Consider the following 17,231-nt stretch of genomic DNA (forward strand, 5'->3'; position numbering starts at 1 on the left):
CCTGTTGCGTGTAAGTTTGATTCTTTTTATCCAGGTGGACCCTTTCACTTTTCTTGGTGAAAAAATTCCTTTTAAAGGCAAGTATAGTTGCATCATTCCATCACTTGGCCTGAAGACGTCCACAGGAGTGGACGAAAGCTAGCCAGCAAATCACTAGAGGTTGGTAGAAGCCTGAATCTCCTATTGTGTAATCTTCCCAACTGATGAAAGTTTTCTGCATCACAGTCAAATCTCTGCGATGCAATGTGGCCTTAAGAGAAGACTTACAGTCGTTTCTCATATTTCTAATCAAATTTGTGTTCATGTCAATGATCATGCGTGATGTTTGTCATGTAAGGGATCCTGACGTATAGACTGTTGAGACAAGATGAACACTTATGCAAAGGAAGAAATACAAGCAACAATTTCTCTTTCTTGTCTTTTTTTTTTTTTGTCTCTTTTAATGAGGACATTCGATGAATATTTCATCAGTATTTAGCTATGCTGACATTTGTGAAATGTCATGCTGCCATTGGGTTGTGAACAATGACAGTCTCTAGGGAAACTCTGCGATGATATTCATCTCCAACTCCACTAATACAGGTCATGAGCTACTACACTGGGGCGGACTCACTGTCTGGTCACTACAATGCCAAGCTCCGCCCAGCGTATAGCCCCACTGGCTACAGCACCATGGACTCACGGAACAGCACCCTCAACCGCGACTATAGCGCCCCCCTGGGCCGCCCAGACGAGAGCTTGATTGAAGGAGAAATCACAGTGAAAACTGAGGTAACACTCTTCTTTTCTCTTTCTCTTTCTCTCTCTCTCTCTCTATCTATCTATCTGTCTATCTCTATCTCCCTCTTTTACTCCCTCACTTGACTTCACTGATAGGATGGGATAAGTACAACTGTACATGGAAAAACAGACAACATGCGTTTTTTTGTGTGTTGCATTTATTGTCCAGGAATTGTATATTTCTCGATATACAATATGCCTTATAACCTCTCTCCAACGCCTTTGCAATGTGAAAACGGCTGTGAGGGAAAAAAAAAGTAGACAACAACTCATCAGCATGTCCTTACAGACCAATTAGGTTTGGGGAATTTCTAATTTGGGGCTTCAAGTATGCCTAACAAAAGATGATTTACATGCACTGACATAGCAACACACCTGGCTCATTGCATAACCCACTGAAAGTGCTATTGTTCTTTTGTGGAAGCTCCCCAGTTATGGCAGCCATAAGTTACAGCACACTGACGTTGGATTCATCTACTGTATTAACTTCCGCCAACACCTAAATACTCTGTTGAAATGGCCCTAAGGAGAAAAGAAGTAGAAGGAAAACAAAAAGTATCAGCTGTCTCTGTGTTTGAATGTCATTAAAATGCTGTAATAGGTTGTATCCATGCATATTTAATGAACCTGATTACTAGCATTTCAAATTTTATGCATGCTTTTCTGACAATGGTTCTTTTTGACAACCTGAAAGCTTGCCCTGAGATTTGCCCCGACCAGCAACAACTAATGTAAGCAAACTGGATTCCAAGTATTGAAAAGTGCTTTTTCAGGTACAGGTGAGTAGTATAGCTCATTACCGCATTAGGACAAATCTCCATAAATTTGCACATGCTAGTAAACTGGTTCATTCACCAGGTGTAGTTGCACAAGCCAACCAAGTCCTCTGTTATGGAAGAGGCGAAGGAATAATCAGAGCGGAATTTGAAACCTTGTTGTTACAGTCCATGTTGGAGTCTGCTCCCCCCTTGCTGAGCTCAACTCCAGCCCGCCCTGTGTCTGGGGAAGCAGTTGTGACAATCAACGGCAAGGCGTACAACATGGGGGATCCCTTCGTCGACGAGAACGGGCGCCTGGTCCCCGGCAAGGCCTTCGGGCCCAACGGACGGCCGGTGTCGGTCACTCTGGACAATGCCCCACTCAACAGCATGCCATTCTTTGCAGGGTAAGTGGTGCGCATGTCAGGGTGGAGCATGTTGAATTTTTAACTGCAGTTCCTGCGTCTTTTGGTACAATTCCCCCTCTTACATATTTCTTATGAAAACAGAGAAGAAAAAATTGTGTCAATTCTAATGTGGTACAAGTTGGCTTCTTGGTTAAACTTTACAGGAAATTGTCTGAACATGATGAACTTTATCCAGTTATGATTTCATCATCAGAATATTGATGGAAATTAACAGGCAGACAATGAAATCGGCTGCTCTTTCCAATGAAGGATTGCAAGACTTGTTGGTATGCGATTCAGTGTCACAATGGAGATATGTATTTCCAGTCCTCTTTGGAGCTGCAATGTGCGAGGCAAACCCACTTTGAGCCTCATTTGATGTATACCTTGTCATGGTATAAGGTTTTCGGGATCACCATGGTATAAGGTTTTCGGGATGTGATCATACATCATGAATGTTTTCGATTTCATTTACTGTAAACCAAGAAATTTTCGCACATGTGAAACTTTCATGAATTTCTCGAACCAATGTTTGCGCAAATGAAATACATGTGAAATTTCTTGTCTACAAAATGCACTGAATACCAGTGGCAATTTGCCGAAGTTTTGTGCCAAGAAAAAGGCTGTTGGCTCTAATTTGCACAAATTTCATCCTGTGAATGTTTCTGATTTTACAGTACTTTTCTGTGTCATAAGCTAATAGGGCTGTACTTCATATGCTTTGATTTATATATATATATATCATTCTGACAGTGGTCACTCAATAGAATCTTGTCTTACCCCTCGCCCACCCTAGATTCCTGATCAGTTTCATTGTGGATGCCCGTGGCGGCACCATGCGCAGCTGTCGCTTGCCGGGCCTCCGGGTGGTGGTGCCGCCCCAGCGGGCCTCAGGCCCCACCCGGGTCACCTGCCGCCTCATCAAGCGGACCAAGCTGACCACCCAGCCCCCTCTCATGGAGAATGAGTCTCTCGCAAGCCGCGTGCTGGAGGTTGGACCTGCCAACACCCAGTTCTTAGGGTAAGCCATTGACCCTACCCTCTTTTTCTTTCTCCCACCATATCCCTCAGTTCCTACTATTCACATCAAAAAAGAAAAAAAAAAAAGAGAACCCTAATACACAATGTTAACATCTGAGTCCTGAAAAAGTAGCATTGCTGTCTAGAGTCAATCAATTTCTTGAATCTAACTTTTTTTTTTTTTTGCTGTGTGCATTTGTTATCTGTCATCCCATCCCTCACTCATTTTTCTTTTTGTGGTGAAGCGACTCTTGACTACCATTAATTCTTTTTTTCATTCTTTCCTTTTTTCTTTCTTCTTTTGTTTGTTTTTGAAATTTGCAATTCACCATGGAAAACCTTATGAGGATGATCAAAACCTGAATTACTGAGTGTGTTTATTTGACGTTATCTGACTGAACAGTCTGTAGCAATTTTGAATGATATTTTAATTCCTTCTTTCTTTCTCTTTCCCCACTTCTAAATGCACATGAAAATAAAGTTGTAGGTTAAATGCTTTTATTTTGAATAAATCTCAAAACTGAAAAGTTTGTCTGACATCTTGTACAAAAATGATCAGGGCCCTTTGATAGAGCGGTGGCAACATTAAAGAGGATACCCTGGATAAAGAAGACATTATTATTATCAAATGAATATCTGTACGGTTAATATCAATGCAGCTGAAATTGTTTGTTATGAGGTTTGGTTATTCTGCTTTTGTTTTTGAAACAATGCTTCTCACTAATTTCTGATTTAATTCATTCACAAAATCATTTTTGCACAATTCCCTGTTCTGTGTGTAAGATGTTTTAGTCCATCAATATGTTGTCTGTGTAATGTGCTGTTCAACATTTTTGCTGTCCATGTTCTTGTTTGTTACTGAGGTATGAGCACAGTTTTGCAATTAAAGTACCAAACAGTAGTTTTCAAATGTATGTTGTACAGTGTATGAAGTTGCATTAGGGCCAATTTTCCATCATGGAATTATCTTCAGAATTTGTTAAGTTTTAGGCTTCTTTGGGTTGTATTAAACTAATTTTTTTGTCAAATGTTGAATAATTTTCAAGGTTTTCCACAGTGCATGTAGTTTAATAATGTGCAGTGACAGAATTGTGTGGTTATTGTACTGATGCCATTGCGTTTGACAGTGTGTTCTAACGTCACAAATGTCTTGTCTTTTTCCCCCTCTAAATCTTTCCAATGGATTTGTCTCTCTATCTTCCTTCCTTCATGTTTTCATATCTTTTTATTTTTTTTTTTACTGAAAACATAACACTCCCCCACCTCTCACAATTTTATCCCAATCACTTCTAAAATCCCAAAACACAATGTCCTTATTTACTCATCTGATGTTCCGCCCTCATTTGCTATTCACTTTCTACTGTTTGATTACATTGTTGACCTTTTGAACATGACCCTTCTGACCTCTGACCTCAGGGGTCTTGGCAATAAAAGCGTGACCTACCCTCCCCTAAACGACGGAGAGTCCTTGTGTAGCAGAATCATTGAAATGGGCCCGTCGGCCGAAAAGTTTTTGCGGTATGTTGGACATCACGGATAAGGCGGAACGACATCATAGTATCTTGATCTTGTCCTGGTCTTGTGTTGCACTGCATGTTATGAGAACCTCAAATTTATTTTTCTTTATTTTTTTTCTTTGAAAGGAGTTGGAAGGTTTTAAAGCATGTCATTTCATAAATTATTCATGAATTCAACACTACACCAAGTGCAAATCGCATATTTTGATACAAATTTGGTTGAATGTTCGTGTATTGTGTTTGTTTTGTGCATGCAGTTGCAGTGATTTTTTTTTTCAATAGTATGATTTTGTCCTCACGCAATTGTACTGGGATGATTATAGAAATAGAAGGGTATTCTTGGCTCAGCAGACTGAATTTGCACTAGACCAGACACAAAGAAGGGGTAGTATTTGTACATCTAATACTCAACATGTGTGGGTTCATTTATTCCAGCACCAGCTGAGAATGACACCCAGAGTATTGTCTGTATGATGCTTGTAAAACAGCTCAGCATACACAGTTTGAGTGTGTAATGCCTTCGTCAAGACCGTACTCTGCTGGAGTTATCTGGTGAATAGAGGCGTAGTGGCATTAAAGAGAAAGCACCTGCGGTGCACTGCACTATTGCTGGTCAGGAGCTTTCAAACACGCTGTCTATCTGTGCAAACTTGATAATCCGTACAGTTCTCTCCTAAAATGTTGCAGGTCCAGTTATGCTCCCTCTTACTTTATAGGCAATTGCATTTAATACTCTGATGTACTTACAAGAAGAGTGTTAAATTACACACTGAGCATGAGTCATCAAACTCATGCAGAAAAGAAACATCAAAATGCTACCAAAGAAGTCTATTTGCTGAAGTGCATTGTCATTGTGCAATCGTGTGTGGGGGAAAAAATAAAGAGAAACTACAATATTCAACTTGATAGTGAGAATGAATGTGGTTGGCGGGAAGGTGGTGCTGTGCATGCCCGTGAAATTTAAAGTCCTAGTTCTGCTCTACTCTTTATTGAATGTGCTGGGTTTGTCTTTGTGTTTATTAATCAGTATTCATCTCATGAGTATTAATAGAATAAAAAAAGTAATTGTCATGGATGAGAAATGGATACTAGCCGTGGACAGTGTGAGGCATGTATATAACATATCTGCATGGGTTTGATGATACATGTACAGTATATGAATGCTTGGCATCTTTTTCTATCTACTTTTGGGAAGATTATTATATACCTGCATCTAGTGTTATTCGCTAATAAATGGTGCAATGTTCATTCTATTTCTCAATACTTAATAAACTTTACAAAAAAGTGGTGATAAATACTGTAGACTGAAGACATCCAGCAGAAGAAGCAACTTGGAATTATTTGCCATGTCCATTGATTTAAAAGGAATTAATTTGTAAAGCTGGGAAATTGATGACCGCCATATTGGTATATATGAGTTGCTTTTTCCCTCTCCCCTCCCAACGTTAGACACCACATTATTTGTTTCTTCTTCCATGATGTATGTATTCATGCCCATTGTAATACATGTATTCATTACTAATACTCTGTCGCACAACTTCCACACTCGCCTTGTACATCTGCACCATAAGTATGGAAATACATTTGGAATGATGTCGGTTATTATCTGATTTTTGTGGCACAAGTTACAATAGATCGAAGACCATTGCAGCCTCCAACATTATTGTCGTTGCTATGGACACACCACCCCACACATCCCCAGCAAGCTTTGATACCTACTAAAATCACTTTGTAGTCCATCTGCTTCACCTCCCCAAACAAGACATGCCACGCCGAATGGATCATCTATTGAAGTAGAGTGATATCACTTTAGTCCACATTCACTTTCAAAACCCAGAAGTAGAGGGTAGACAGCAGCATAGCTATAGGCTGGCATCACAGGAGAGTATGCACATGATTGTACTGTCCCCTCTAGAACTGATTTGCAGTTACAGTTACAATTCTTTCTCTTCTTTCTTTAAAACAACAACAACAACAGTTAATCATACATGTGCAGTTAATCTTGTGGTAGTATGTAATGAGACATAATCATAGCTTACATCAACATTATGCAGTATGATTAAGTTTCCCTGAAGACCTCTGATAGTACTGATGATGTAAGGACCACTGTGGGTGTAATCCTGGTATCAAAATGTTCAAAGCAGCGTGATTAAGATATCCCTGTTAGGTACTTATTTCTTCACAATCTATTTTCATTGCTTCTGGATTTATGTCACTGACGGACAGAATAATGATGTGCCTGCTTTTAAACAGAATGTGATGAAAATATTGATTAGGCTTCTTCGTCTTAACACTGAAATCTTGACTTAATACAACACATCTGTCCTATTGCAATGCAATGCCAATGTGTCAACTTTGACTTGCAGTTAACTTCAAGATAAAAACTGTAGGTAATCTCTGGCAAGATGATTGCGGATTTTGTTCAACTCATATCTCTAGTGTATGTGTTGACACGTTTCTTGAACTAACTTGCATGGTGTGGAATACCTCTCTCGCAGCATCATGTTTTTGTTTTAGTTTTCTTTACTTTTTTTAAACCTGAACCAGGCATGTTTTTGAAGTGCATTTTTTTTTTGTCCCTTCATTCTCAAACGGCTCCAACATCACCAAGTTTAAGCTCCTCATCGTGTGTGATGAATGACAATATGTATATGTATATATCCACTCAATCTCATGGTGCTGTTTTGTTGCTTTATATATTGATGGGGACACAAACATACTGAAGGACTCTACAAGCTCTTAGTGTTTGCCTTTTAATCAGCTTTAATGGCATGCAAATGACTCGGATATGAGAGTATAAAAGTTGACTGGGTCTTGGCTAGTTATGTGGAATATACAATGTATAAAATCAGGTAATCTGAAGATATAATGGAAATGACCACTGCCTAGCTTAGCATTGCTCCTTGGGGGGGGGGGGGCAAAACCAGAGAATATATCATTTTACAGAGAGAAACATTCATACTTACATAACTAAGAACAAAACTTAAACATTGGATTTGTGGGTAATTTCTTTGTTTTTGTTTTTGTTTTTCTTGAATAGCCGTTACAGTGGTTACTGTTCAGAATTAATTTTGCAACAGGTCTCTTAGAAATAATTCTCAGAATACAAGTTTCAACAAGATAATCAATACAATGTTGGAAAACTTTGCCTCAATGTTAGCTGGGGGTTCCCCTTTTCTCCTTGTTACAAAAGGCTTCTAAAACTTTGGTAAGAGTGATGTCTTGAGTCCTACAATGACTCTGTTCGTGCCTTGTACCGTGTTTGTCATTGGAGTAAAACAAAATTCTGCATCCCGCATCCAACAGACCTGTACTGATCGAGGTGCCTCACTTTGCCTCCCTGCGGGGCCGGGAGCGCGAGATTGTCATCCTGCGCAGCGAGAACGGAGAGACGTGGAAGGAGCACTCCCTCGACGCCAGCGATGAGGAGATCCAGAAGGCCATGGAGGGATACGATCAGGAGGGTGAGCGGTTGGCTGGCAGGATTGTTGATGATCAGAATGATTCATTATGAGTACTTTTATGGCATTACTGGTGAATGGAAGTGTGACTTAATTTGAAATATTAATTTTGTGTGAAAACGATCAAAATACGCCTAGGAATATTTCCTAGGTCTGTTTGTGAGCTCTGTGAGACAGGAAGAGATACTGGGAACTTATAAAGTTTTGAACAATGTGTCAAATAAACATAAGTTTTAATCTTGCATGCATACCTATGGTAGTTTGTGCAAAAAATTTCAAAGCAACTCTGATGGCATGTAATTGGAGCTGTCAGATATGTACATTAGAAAATCTGTGAGCTTTATATTTCTTCCCTTTTGATGGTTCTGTATTCTACTTACATTTATGAAGTTCCTTTTGGTAATGATCTCAAAACTGATCATCGTAAGGAACTAATGTTTTATTAACTAACACAACATTAAAAGAATAGCTGGTTGTAGTTCTTTTAACACACTATCAGAATGTCTCAGAAAATATAAATCATAATTCATTTTAAAGGGACTGTACAGTACTGGTTGAGGTGGGGATTCATGTTTTGAACATTCCTAAATGAGATAATGAGAAACCTTTTATGAAATATGAAAGAGCATGTAATTTTAAGAAGGATTCAACATTTATTTGATGAAAATTGGTTTTCAAATGGCTGAGATATCCAAAAAAGTGATAATAATAAAAGGCGACAGGCGACGTCTTTTATTAGGTCACCTTGTTTTTGGATATCTCAGCCATTTCAAAACCGAATTTCATCTAAACTTCTGATACCTCTTAGAATTGCATGCTCTTTGACATTTCATAGAGTGGTTTCTGAATATCTCGCAAAACGTTAAAAGCTAAATCCTCACCTCAACCAGAACTGTACACACCCTTTAATGTGATGCTACAGAATCCGAACTCATAATAGGAAAATTGCACTAATTTGAGCATAGTATACATACTTAATTTCTTTGAGCCTGAAGTTAAATTCTTTCCCTGTCCTACTTGCAGACAATGACCAGTCCAAGAATGCAACTGACCGCCGCCTCTGCCGAATCCTGACCAAAGACTTCCCACAATACTTTGCCATCATCTCGCGTGTCCGGCAGGAGACCAACACCATCGGGCCCTCGGGCGGTATGCTCAGCTCCACTGTAGTGCCGCAGGTGCAAGCCGTGTTCCCCGAGGGCACACTGACCAAGAAGATCAAAGTTGGTCTCCAGGTAACAACATTTACTTTCAAGTTTCATCCCCAGGCAATTTGCTGTAACTTCCCTAGTTTTTCTGTTTGCCCCGGTGTTTCCACAAACCTGGTTGTAAGGTGTAAACTCTGCAGAAGGAATATTACAGTCTGGCATGAAGGTTGTGATACTGGAAGGATCAGAAGACTTATTTTTTTCTCTGTTCAATGGCAGATAGCTTCAGAACACATGTAATTGTCAAATAACACACACTGTTGTAGTATTATGCAGTCGGCCCTTGGTGCCTATATGAACTCCATGTTAATGATGTACCACCATTATGTTCTTGAAAACAGTGACACAGTTTCATGTAAGAGCTGCAATCTGTAATGTCAAATGTAACAAGATCAGTGTGATATACTGAACTCCTTAGCTTATCCAGGATGCAAATCTAAAAAACAATCAAGGCGAGAAAGTGAGAAAATGTTCATTTGATAGTAAAGTTTCTAGCCAGTTATTCCATGACCTCAAGACAAGCCTAAGCCATCCTGAGTTGTGTTAAATGGATGGAGAAATCATTCTAAATTGACTTCTACTGCAGGCCCAGCATGTTGGGAATGACGTCGTCAAGAAGGTGCTCGGCAACCGCGTTATGGTGAGCCCCATCGTCACCATTGAGCCGCGGAGGAGGAAGTTCCACAAGCCCATCACGGTGACCATCCCTGTCCCCACGGCCTACAACCAAGGCAACATCAATGGCTATGGGTGGGACACACCCACCCTCAGGCTGCTTTGCAGTATTACAGGTGAAGTTGCACAGCTGACATATATGCACCTTTTTCCCCCAACACGCATACATACAAGTGTACATGTGACTAAACAAGGTTTATGAGGGTCCTGGTCAACAGCTGATGAATGACCAGTAGAGAGAAAGTACAGTGTTCTCAAGTAGCCATAAAGATGTCACTGTCATCCTATGTATGTATGTATATTCTTCTTCTTTTTTAAAGAAGTTTATATTCTTGTGCATCTTCAAAATCAGGACATGATGACAATAGTGATGGTGATGACGATAGTGATAGCGATGATATGAAGATTATGAAGAATGAAGATATATGAAGACAATGATGACATTGATCAAAATAGATTTTGCTCCCAGAGTTCACATCAGCTGTTGAAACATTGAACACACATGTTTTGCATCTTACAGAGACACATACAGGTAACAAGGTGTACATGTCGATATGCTATAAGGTATATTGGCATTATGTTTTTTCAAATGCTCATTGCACCTCAAAATGTGGAGATGAGGTCAAATTGTTAAGACTGCTGAAATTTTCTTTTTCTTTTTCAAGATGTACCTGGCTATGATATAATGCAGACAATTTTACAGGTGGCTTATTTAAAGAAGCAGAAAAACTTAAATACATAGAAGAACACTCTGTCGAGAAGTAAACACATAAGATATTTCTGTTGCCTTTATATATTCAGGTGGAACTGCTCCAGCACAGTGGGAAGACATCACAGGAACGACACCTTTAACATTTGTCAACGACTGCGTCTCATTTACAACAACCGTGTCTGCCAGGTAAGCACTGCCTTTTCATTGCAGTCAAGATCATATCTATGTGGTGATAGCGATAACATGGAAAAAGAAAAGGTGTTAATACTCTAAGTTTCATGATGTCCATGTCTCTCTATGAAGTATGTCATTGTTTATTGAAGCCCATGACTGATCCAAGAGGTATGTTGATATTGCAGGTTCTGGCTTATGGACTGCAAGGAGATCGACCAGGCCAGTAACTTTGCCCGCGAGCTGTACCAGGAACTTAAGGCAGTGCCCTTCATGGCCAAGTTTGTGGTCTACGCCAAGACCCACGATCCCGTCGAGGGCAGGATCCGGGTCTTCTGCGTGACTGACGATCGGAGTGACAAGTCGCTGGAGCAGCAGGAGAACTTCAAGGAGGTGGCAAGGAGCAAATTTGTGGAGGTGGGTCGGTCAGATGTTTGGTGGGGCCAGCCTCTGTCAAAGGCCCTCTCTTGCTGTAAGCACCAAAAATTCACCAGGGAGGAGCAAATTGCAGCGAGAGGACTATTTGAAGTCTGCCTTAATTTCTTCACTTGGGTCTTTGAATTACCAGATTTTGCTGCTAGCACTTTGGAGCCAAATTCACAGCCAACCAGCAGAGCTCAGTTCACAGAAGCCCATGCATATATACTTTGCACCGACAGCCAACGGGTGCATATAGCATGTAGTGGTCGAAATGACTGAAAGATCTATTCACTGACTGACTTTTTCAGTATGGCTTTCTCCAAGCTCATAAGTAGCAGGTTCAGTTGTTAATCACTAAAGACTCTCATGCTGATGCACTTTAATAGCTTAATTGTTGGTGCTATAAACAGCATGAGGGCCTGTGGATAAAGGCTAGGTGGGGCTGGGGGTAGCACAATATTAGACAGGGAAGCAAGTGTGCCCTATTTGATGCAGTTAACAGCTTCATGGCTTCGAACTTGTGTGTGACGTGGGACTTTTGGCATCAAAAGCTAATTTGTAACTGATGCCAGATTGACTGTCCTCAATACTTGAAAGTAAAATATGAACGTGCCATATCTGCATGGGCAACAGCACGGTGAATACAGGATGATACAAATGAAATAAAATCTTACCATTTGAATGCTTTCAGCTCTTGAATCAGATTAGAAAGAGAGAGAAAAGATGGGAATGAGTATTCACCATTGCCTATTCAGTGCTTAGTAATGTTTACTAATGGATGATCAAACTAGTCGTAAGGCAGTCCTATTCATAGTGTAGAGTCTAACTCTTGGTTACTCCAGTAATCTTTGAATCGTAATGGACACCTCGTTCACACCAAGTCCTGTTCTCTTCAAATGACAGGTACTGGAGAGCAGACCAGTGTATGTGGAGATGGCGGGCAACCTCGTTCCTGTCCAGAAGTCTGGAGACCAGCTCAACCTTGCTTTCAATGCCTTCCATGAGAACCGCCTGCCCTTCTTCGTGAGGGTGCGCGACCAGTCGGCAGAAAAGTGTGGCCGGCTTTCCTTCATGCGTGAGCCCAAGCAACCGCGAGGCCTGCCTCCCCAGAAGGCAGCTTGTAACCTGAACGTCACCATGCCACCGTATGTCAAGGTGAGACATCTGCATTCTCTCGTTGGAGTCATGTGTATTTTGCAGCCAGTTGCAAATCATTACGTTAACTTTGAAACATTGAAATCAGTTGTTTTTCACATACTGTTCTTCCACTTGCCATTGAATGTTTGATTCATTTCAGCACCACCTTTCAAATTGGACTTTTTTTTTCAGAGATGAGGTAGAAATTTTCTGCCTGGAGCCAATGTGCAATACTTTTGCGCATTGTTGATTTGAAGAATATTGGTTGATCATGGAATTCACAAACATGAGAACACCACAAAGTATACTGCATTACTGTATTTAATAGTGTGTGATGAAATGGCTTACACAGAAATGCTTAATTGAAAGATGGCATATCTTAATGTTGATGTTAACTGAAATACAAACAATTAATACTGCCTGGTGAAATCAGTGATGCAGCTAAACAGAGGTACCTCGCCATGAATAGTGCCACGATTCCAGCGGGTTTCATTCAAGCAAGTGCTGTACTGGAGGATGCTATTCTTTCTACTGGCAGAGCAAGGACTGGCAGGGCCAGATTGTATTTCTGTAGAATCGCCTTAGTACTGTATTGCATATTTGCAGTGTCTTACAGAATTTCACCTCTAAGATGCCATAATATGTGCTTCTCTGCTGCTGCACTAGTTGACTTATGGGTACTATTTACATGAATCCTAAAACCTTAAGCTCTAGCAAGTGTAAACAAAGAGCAAGAACATATTGAAGAGATGCTCTTTTTTGTCACTTTGTAATCACCATGTACTCCACAGGCTGCACTCCAAACCTGAATTGAAGGTATAATATAGGTTAGTCTCTTATAATATTGTCATGTAGAAGGAGAATAATGTTGGAATACAGCTCTGATTATGAAATAAAGTGATGGTAAATCTCTCTTGATTGATGCAGTTTGATATGGATGAAAGAAAAAAAAAATCCTACTTTGACAATCATGAAAATATCTTTTGCTCTTCTTCATTTTTCATCCATGTGTTTTCCCTCCGCTGCCACTCATAAGGTGAAAAAGGCTAGCGAGAGTGAATCGGAAAGCGAAGAATCAAGCGAAGATGAGGTATATCCCTGAATGCTTATTGTGGCTCGTCTCGTTGGCTTGTGATTCATATTTGCTTTTTGCTTGTTTATTTTCAAACATGATGTCATTTTTTTAAGTGTCTTAGTTTTAGGCAGTTGTACTGCAGTTTTGAGTGTGCATGCTGGTGTAAAGCAAAAACGATTTGAACTTCGGGAATTATCTCTTTTGCTTGGGACAAAAACTTTCTGCCTCCATTTTAAGACTGCTGCTGCCTCTCAGAGCTGCACATCCAATCTTGTCCATGCATCAATTAAATACAATCGATTATGGATGCGTCACCTTTGCACCGCATCGGTCATATGAATCTGTAATTAGAATAAATTATATTTCTTCATTTCTTTATATTTTCTATCTGCTCAATTTGCGTATTTGTTTCTTCTTGAATATTTTTTATTTCTTTTTTAAAGCTGTGATTGCATGCAGGTTTTAGTGGGTAAAAGTTTTCAATGGTTTATGTGGTAGAATAGCAATGATGAAGAGGAAGGGATAGTAGATATTAATTGTAAAGATGCCAAAGTGCTATTTTTGAAGACTCAGTGGGTTTTCATGTTTGTCTGGAATGTGCATGTACAGAATTTCTCTTTTGACAAACACGAAGACTACTCATGATGTGTCAACATGCATATCATATCAATATGCATAGGCATGTGACTGGTGTTGGTTTCAGATCGTGTAAATGCATGATTATTTCTCAGAATCATGCCAATGATACGTATCAGTTAAACAATTTTGAAAACCCTCAAATACTATGATCTTTCACTACTGTATCTGTTATGAATGATTGCTAAAGGATTATGGTATATATGTAATGCATTTCAAGCTATGCGTACCTCCTGCATTGGTGGTCATTGTGCTTTTTGCAAATCTCAAAAAGATCATGCAATTTTTATAGAATTATTTTAAAGAATCATTATGATCATTTTATCATCTCAGTGTCCCTGTAAAAAAAAAAAAAAAAAAAACTGTCTACACACGCAATTGAAATGCACACCCGCACATGCACACAAAAGCATGCCTATGAATATTCATGAAGGGTGCAAATAGAAACATGAGGTAACAGAATGTTATACATTGGGCAGTTTGCGAAGTACATCGTGACCATGATTGCCTGTTTGAAGAAATGCTGATATCATCAGTTTGTTTTTGTTTTTTCTGCATTTCCATGTATGAAGTTTGATACTGATCAAGATACAATATGAATGATGATGACAATAATCACTTGGCATGTAATGCTCTCTGCATTGTTTGACACTCTGTTCTTGCTGAACCTTTTTTGAACCAATAGGAGTACAGGATGGAGAAAGGAGAGGTATGACGTGTTGAGTTTGAATTGCATGTCTGTCATTTTATTTGTCTTCTAGCATGTGATTTCAAGCTCAGAAATGTCCACAGGACTGTTTGTGCAAAACTGTGTGTATAGTAAATTCTTTAATAAATTTTCTGTCAGAGAGGGATTTACGTAATGAGCGAAATTCTCTTTGAGTTCTTGATATAAAGAACATATGGCATCTCAGCACACACAACTTGCTTGATTTAGGAAAAGTTTGCGCATGATGATGAAATTTTTAGTTGTAGAATGAGAATAACAGAATTCTTGAATTGAATTTAATGGCAAACTCTGAAAGTGACCCCCCCCCAAAAAAAAAAAAAAAAAAAAAAATGCAAATTGTACATGTTGGAGTAAAGAGAAAAGTGCTAAGTATGTGAATCAATTGTAAAGCAAGGGGTGGTTTGAAGCTTAAAGCAACATTTTGATTAGTGGATTGGAGTCCAGACTACAAATATCACTCCAGCAGTTTTGTCAGAGAGAGAATGGTCAAGATCAGTACCACAGCTAGTCATGCTTTAAGTTGCAGTTTCAGTTTCTGTTTAATGGTTACCCAAGTTCATATTATGGTGACTTTCATCAAATTTCTACATTTTGTTTTTTCTGAAATGGGATAAAAAGTGATATCCGACAATTTTTTATTATATCTTTGAAGATCTCAGATATAAGAGCATGTAGTTGATACTGTATGGGATGAAATCTCATAAAAGTTGATGAAGTAGGAAACAGTGATGCAAAAAAAGTTGTGAAAATTTGAAATCTCAGTTTTGCATCCAACCTAGACTTTGGGTGTAACACATATTGTGATGGTGATATACTTCTCTGAATGTAAATTCTTATGAAGAATACTTCATTGCAGAGCAGCATCTTCTTGTCTTAATTAACTACTGTCAGTGGTACAATGGTGATGATGTTGGCTAGTCTCAGTGTGCATGTGATCGTTATCCTGCATGATTGTTGTAAGAATTAAACTGATTAAAGGGGATGTTCAAGACCTTCCCATCTCGTGACTTGAGTGTTTCAATTTGTGGTAATGGAAATTTGATCCACATTCACAGAGATTTGTCATTTCATAAGTCACAAAGTTCTTAAATTCAAACCAGGTGAACCCTTAAAATTCATTGTGGGATAATATTCCATTTTCAAAACTGTATGACATACTGTTCATGTCATGAGCAGTTCATTTGCTGCCTTTCTCAAGTCTGGACAATGAAATGAAGGGGTCTTGATCTTCCTCTAGAGCACCTGTATGTTTCTTGACTATGTTAATAGAACCTTGTATAGTAGTAATCCTCTATTTCTTGTGATGTTGTGTGTTAGAGGTGGCATGTAACACACAACTCTTACCTATTATGGTAATTACGCCTCTTGAGTCTGGACAGATCCTAAGTGGTCAAAGCTGAAGACAACACATATGAGTTCATTAATCATTATCTTATTCATGAGGTGATTGAAATTGGATGAAAAACAATTCGGCAAGGAAGTTTTAACTGGCAGCTGTTTATGCCAGGCTCAATGACAAAAAGACTACAATCAGTATTTGTGCAGTCCCACATATTAAACCATATGTCGGTGTTATGTTTCTGAAAAGGACTGTGATTGCCAATCAAGATATTTTCTTCTGTTTCATGTTTGTCGATGTGAAAGAAGATCATATACCAAACTCAGAGGTGCCTACCAACTTAGATTATGAATATGTGACATCTGAGATATACACTGTACACAATGGTCATTTTTATTCTCAATTCCTTCTGTGAACTTTTTCCAGTGAAATGTATAAATGTGTACCTCACTGCATATTGTACAGATGTACATGTACCTGCATTTTCCTGTTCTACCCTAATTGTACATTTGATGTAGCAGACAGGTTTGATACTGCTATGCAGAAAAGAATGCCATTACCATTCATTTTGTAATACAATATTGACTAACAGTATTAGAAAGAGATTGCACATAATTTTATGAAGAAATTACAAAGGCATTCAAATAACCCTTTTTTTTAAAGAGATTTTATTTGTATTCAAAGTGTGTCATTACACAATCATAGCACATTTGACATAAATGTCATTCTATAGCAATTTTTTCAAAAGCCTGCATTTGTATTTCCATCTATTATGACAGCCTCGTAACACAAGTCACAAAATGACTCCATAATGTTTAATGATTCATTGTGTGCATTCTCCATTTGGCTATTTTAATTGAGGGGGTCTAAGATTCTTTACGTGTGCCATTTCTTACATGTGCTTGTCTCTGTTTTCATGCTTCTCTGTATCTTGTAATTTCCCCATACAGCGAGAACAATACTCCACCCAGGTAGGGTCAAATTTCCCCAAGAGAAACTACCCCCTCACTTTCTTTTCTTTGTTTACACTGTATTTTGGAACTATTTGTGGTCATTCTTTTTAAAGAAATTGAAAAAAAAAAATAATGAGAATATCACCCAATAATTGAAAAGGACAAAACACAATGTATTCCATGTGTTGCTGTGGCGCTGTATCTTCCACCCCACCCCACCCCAAATGAGTTT

At 39.0% G+C, this 17,231-nt stretch overlaps 1 protein-coding gene across 22 annotated transcripts in view; it reads left to right on the forward strand.

The window, feature by feature from the left end:
- The window catches only part of LOC139713888 (uncharacterized), a 303,947-nt gene that overhangs the window by 226,238 nt on the left and 60,478 nt on the right, over positions 1-17,231 (forward strand). For 14 of the 22 annotated variants that reach the window (XM_071625598.1, XM_071625599.1, XM_071625590.1 and 11 more), the window contains 13 exons: positions 583-771; positions 1,725-1,945; positions 2,742-2,966; positions 4,382-4,483; positions 7,789-7,946; positions 8,967-9,178; positions 9,738-9,942; positions 10,628-10,724; positions 10,898-11,126; positions 12,033-12,284; positions 13,303-13,356; positions 14,663-14,686; positions 16,997-17,017. In XM_071625598.1, coding sequence (XP_071481699.1) covers positions 583-771; positions 1,725-1,945; positions 2,742-2,966; positions 4,382-4,483; positions 7,789-7,946; positions 8,967-9,178; positions 9,738-9,942; positions 10,628-10,724; positions 10,898-11,126; positions 12,033-12,284; positions 13,303-13,356; positions 14,663-14,686; positions 16,997-17,017 — 1,989 coding nt within the window. The remainder of the gene's footprint in view (positions 1-582; positions 772-1,724; positions 1,946-2,741; positions 2,967-4,381; positions 4,484-7,788; positions 7,947-8,966; positions 9,179-9,737; positions 9,943-10,627; positions 10,725-10,897; positions 11,127-12,032; positions 12,285-13,302; positions 13,357-14,662; positions 14,687-16,996; positions 17,018-17,231) is intronic. The other 8 variants (XM_071625595.1, XM_071625602.1, XM_071625606.1 and 5 more) reach the window with 4 other exon arrangements.

The sequence above is a fragment of the Diadema antillarum genome, unplaced genomic scaffold (assembly GCF_040938485.1).
Source record: "Diadema antillarum isolate AM-2024a unplaced genomic scaffold, OU_Dant_1.0 seq00002087_RagTag, whole genome shotgun sequence".
Lineage (NCBI taxonomy): Eukaryota > Metazoa > Echinodermata > Echinoidea > Diadematoida > Diadematidae > Diadema > Diadema antillarum.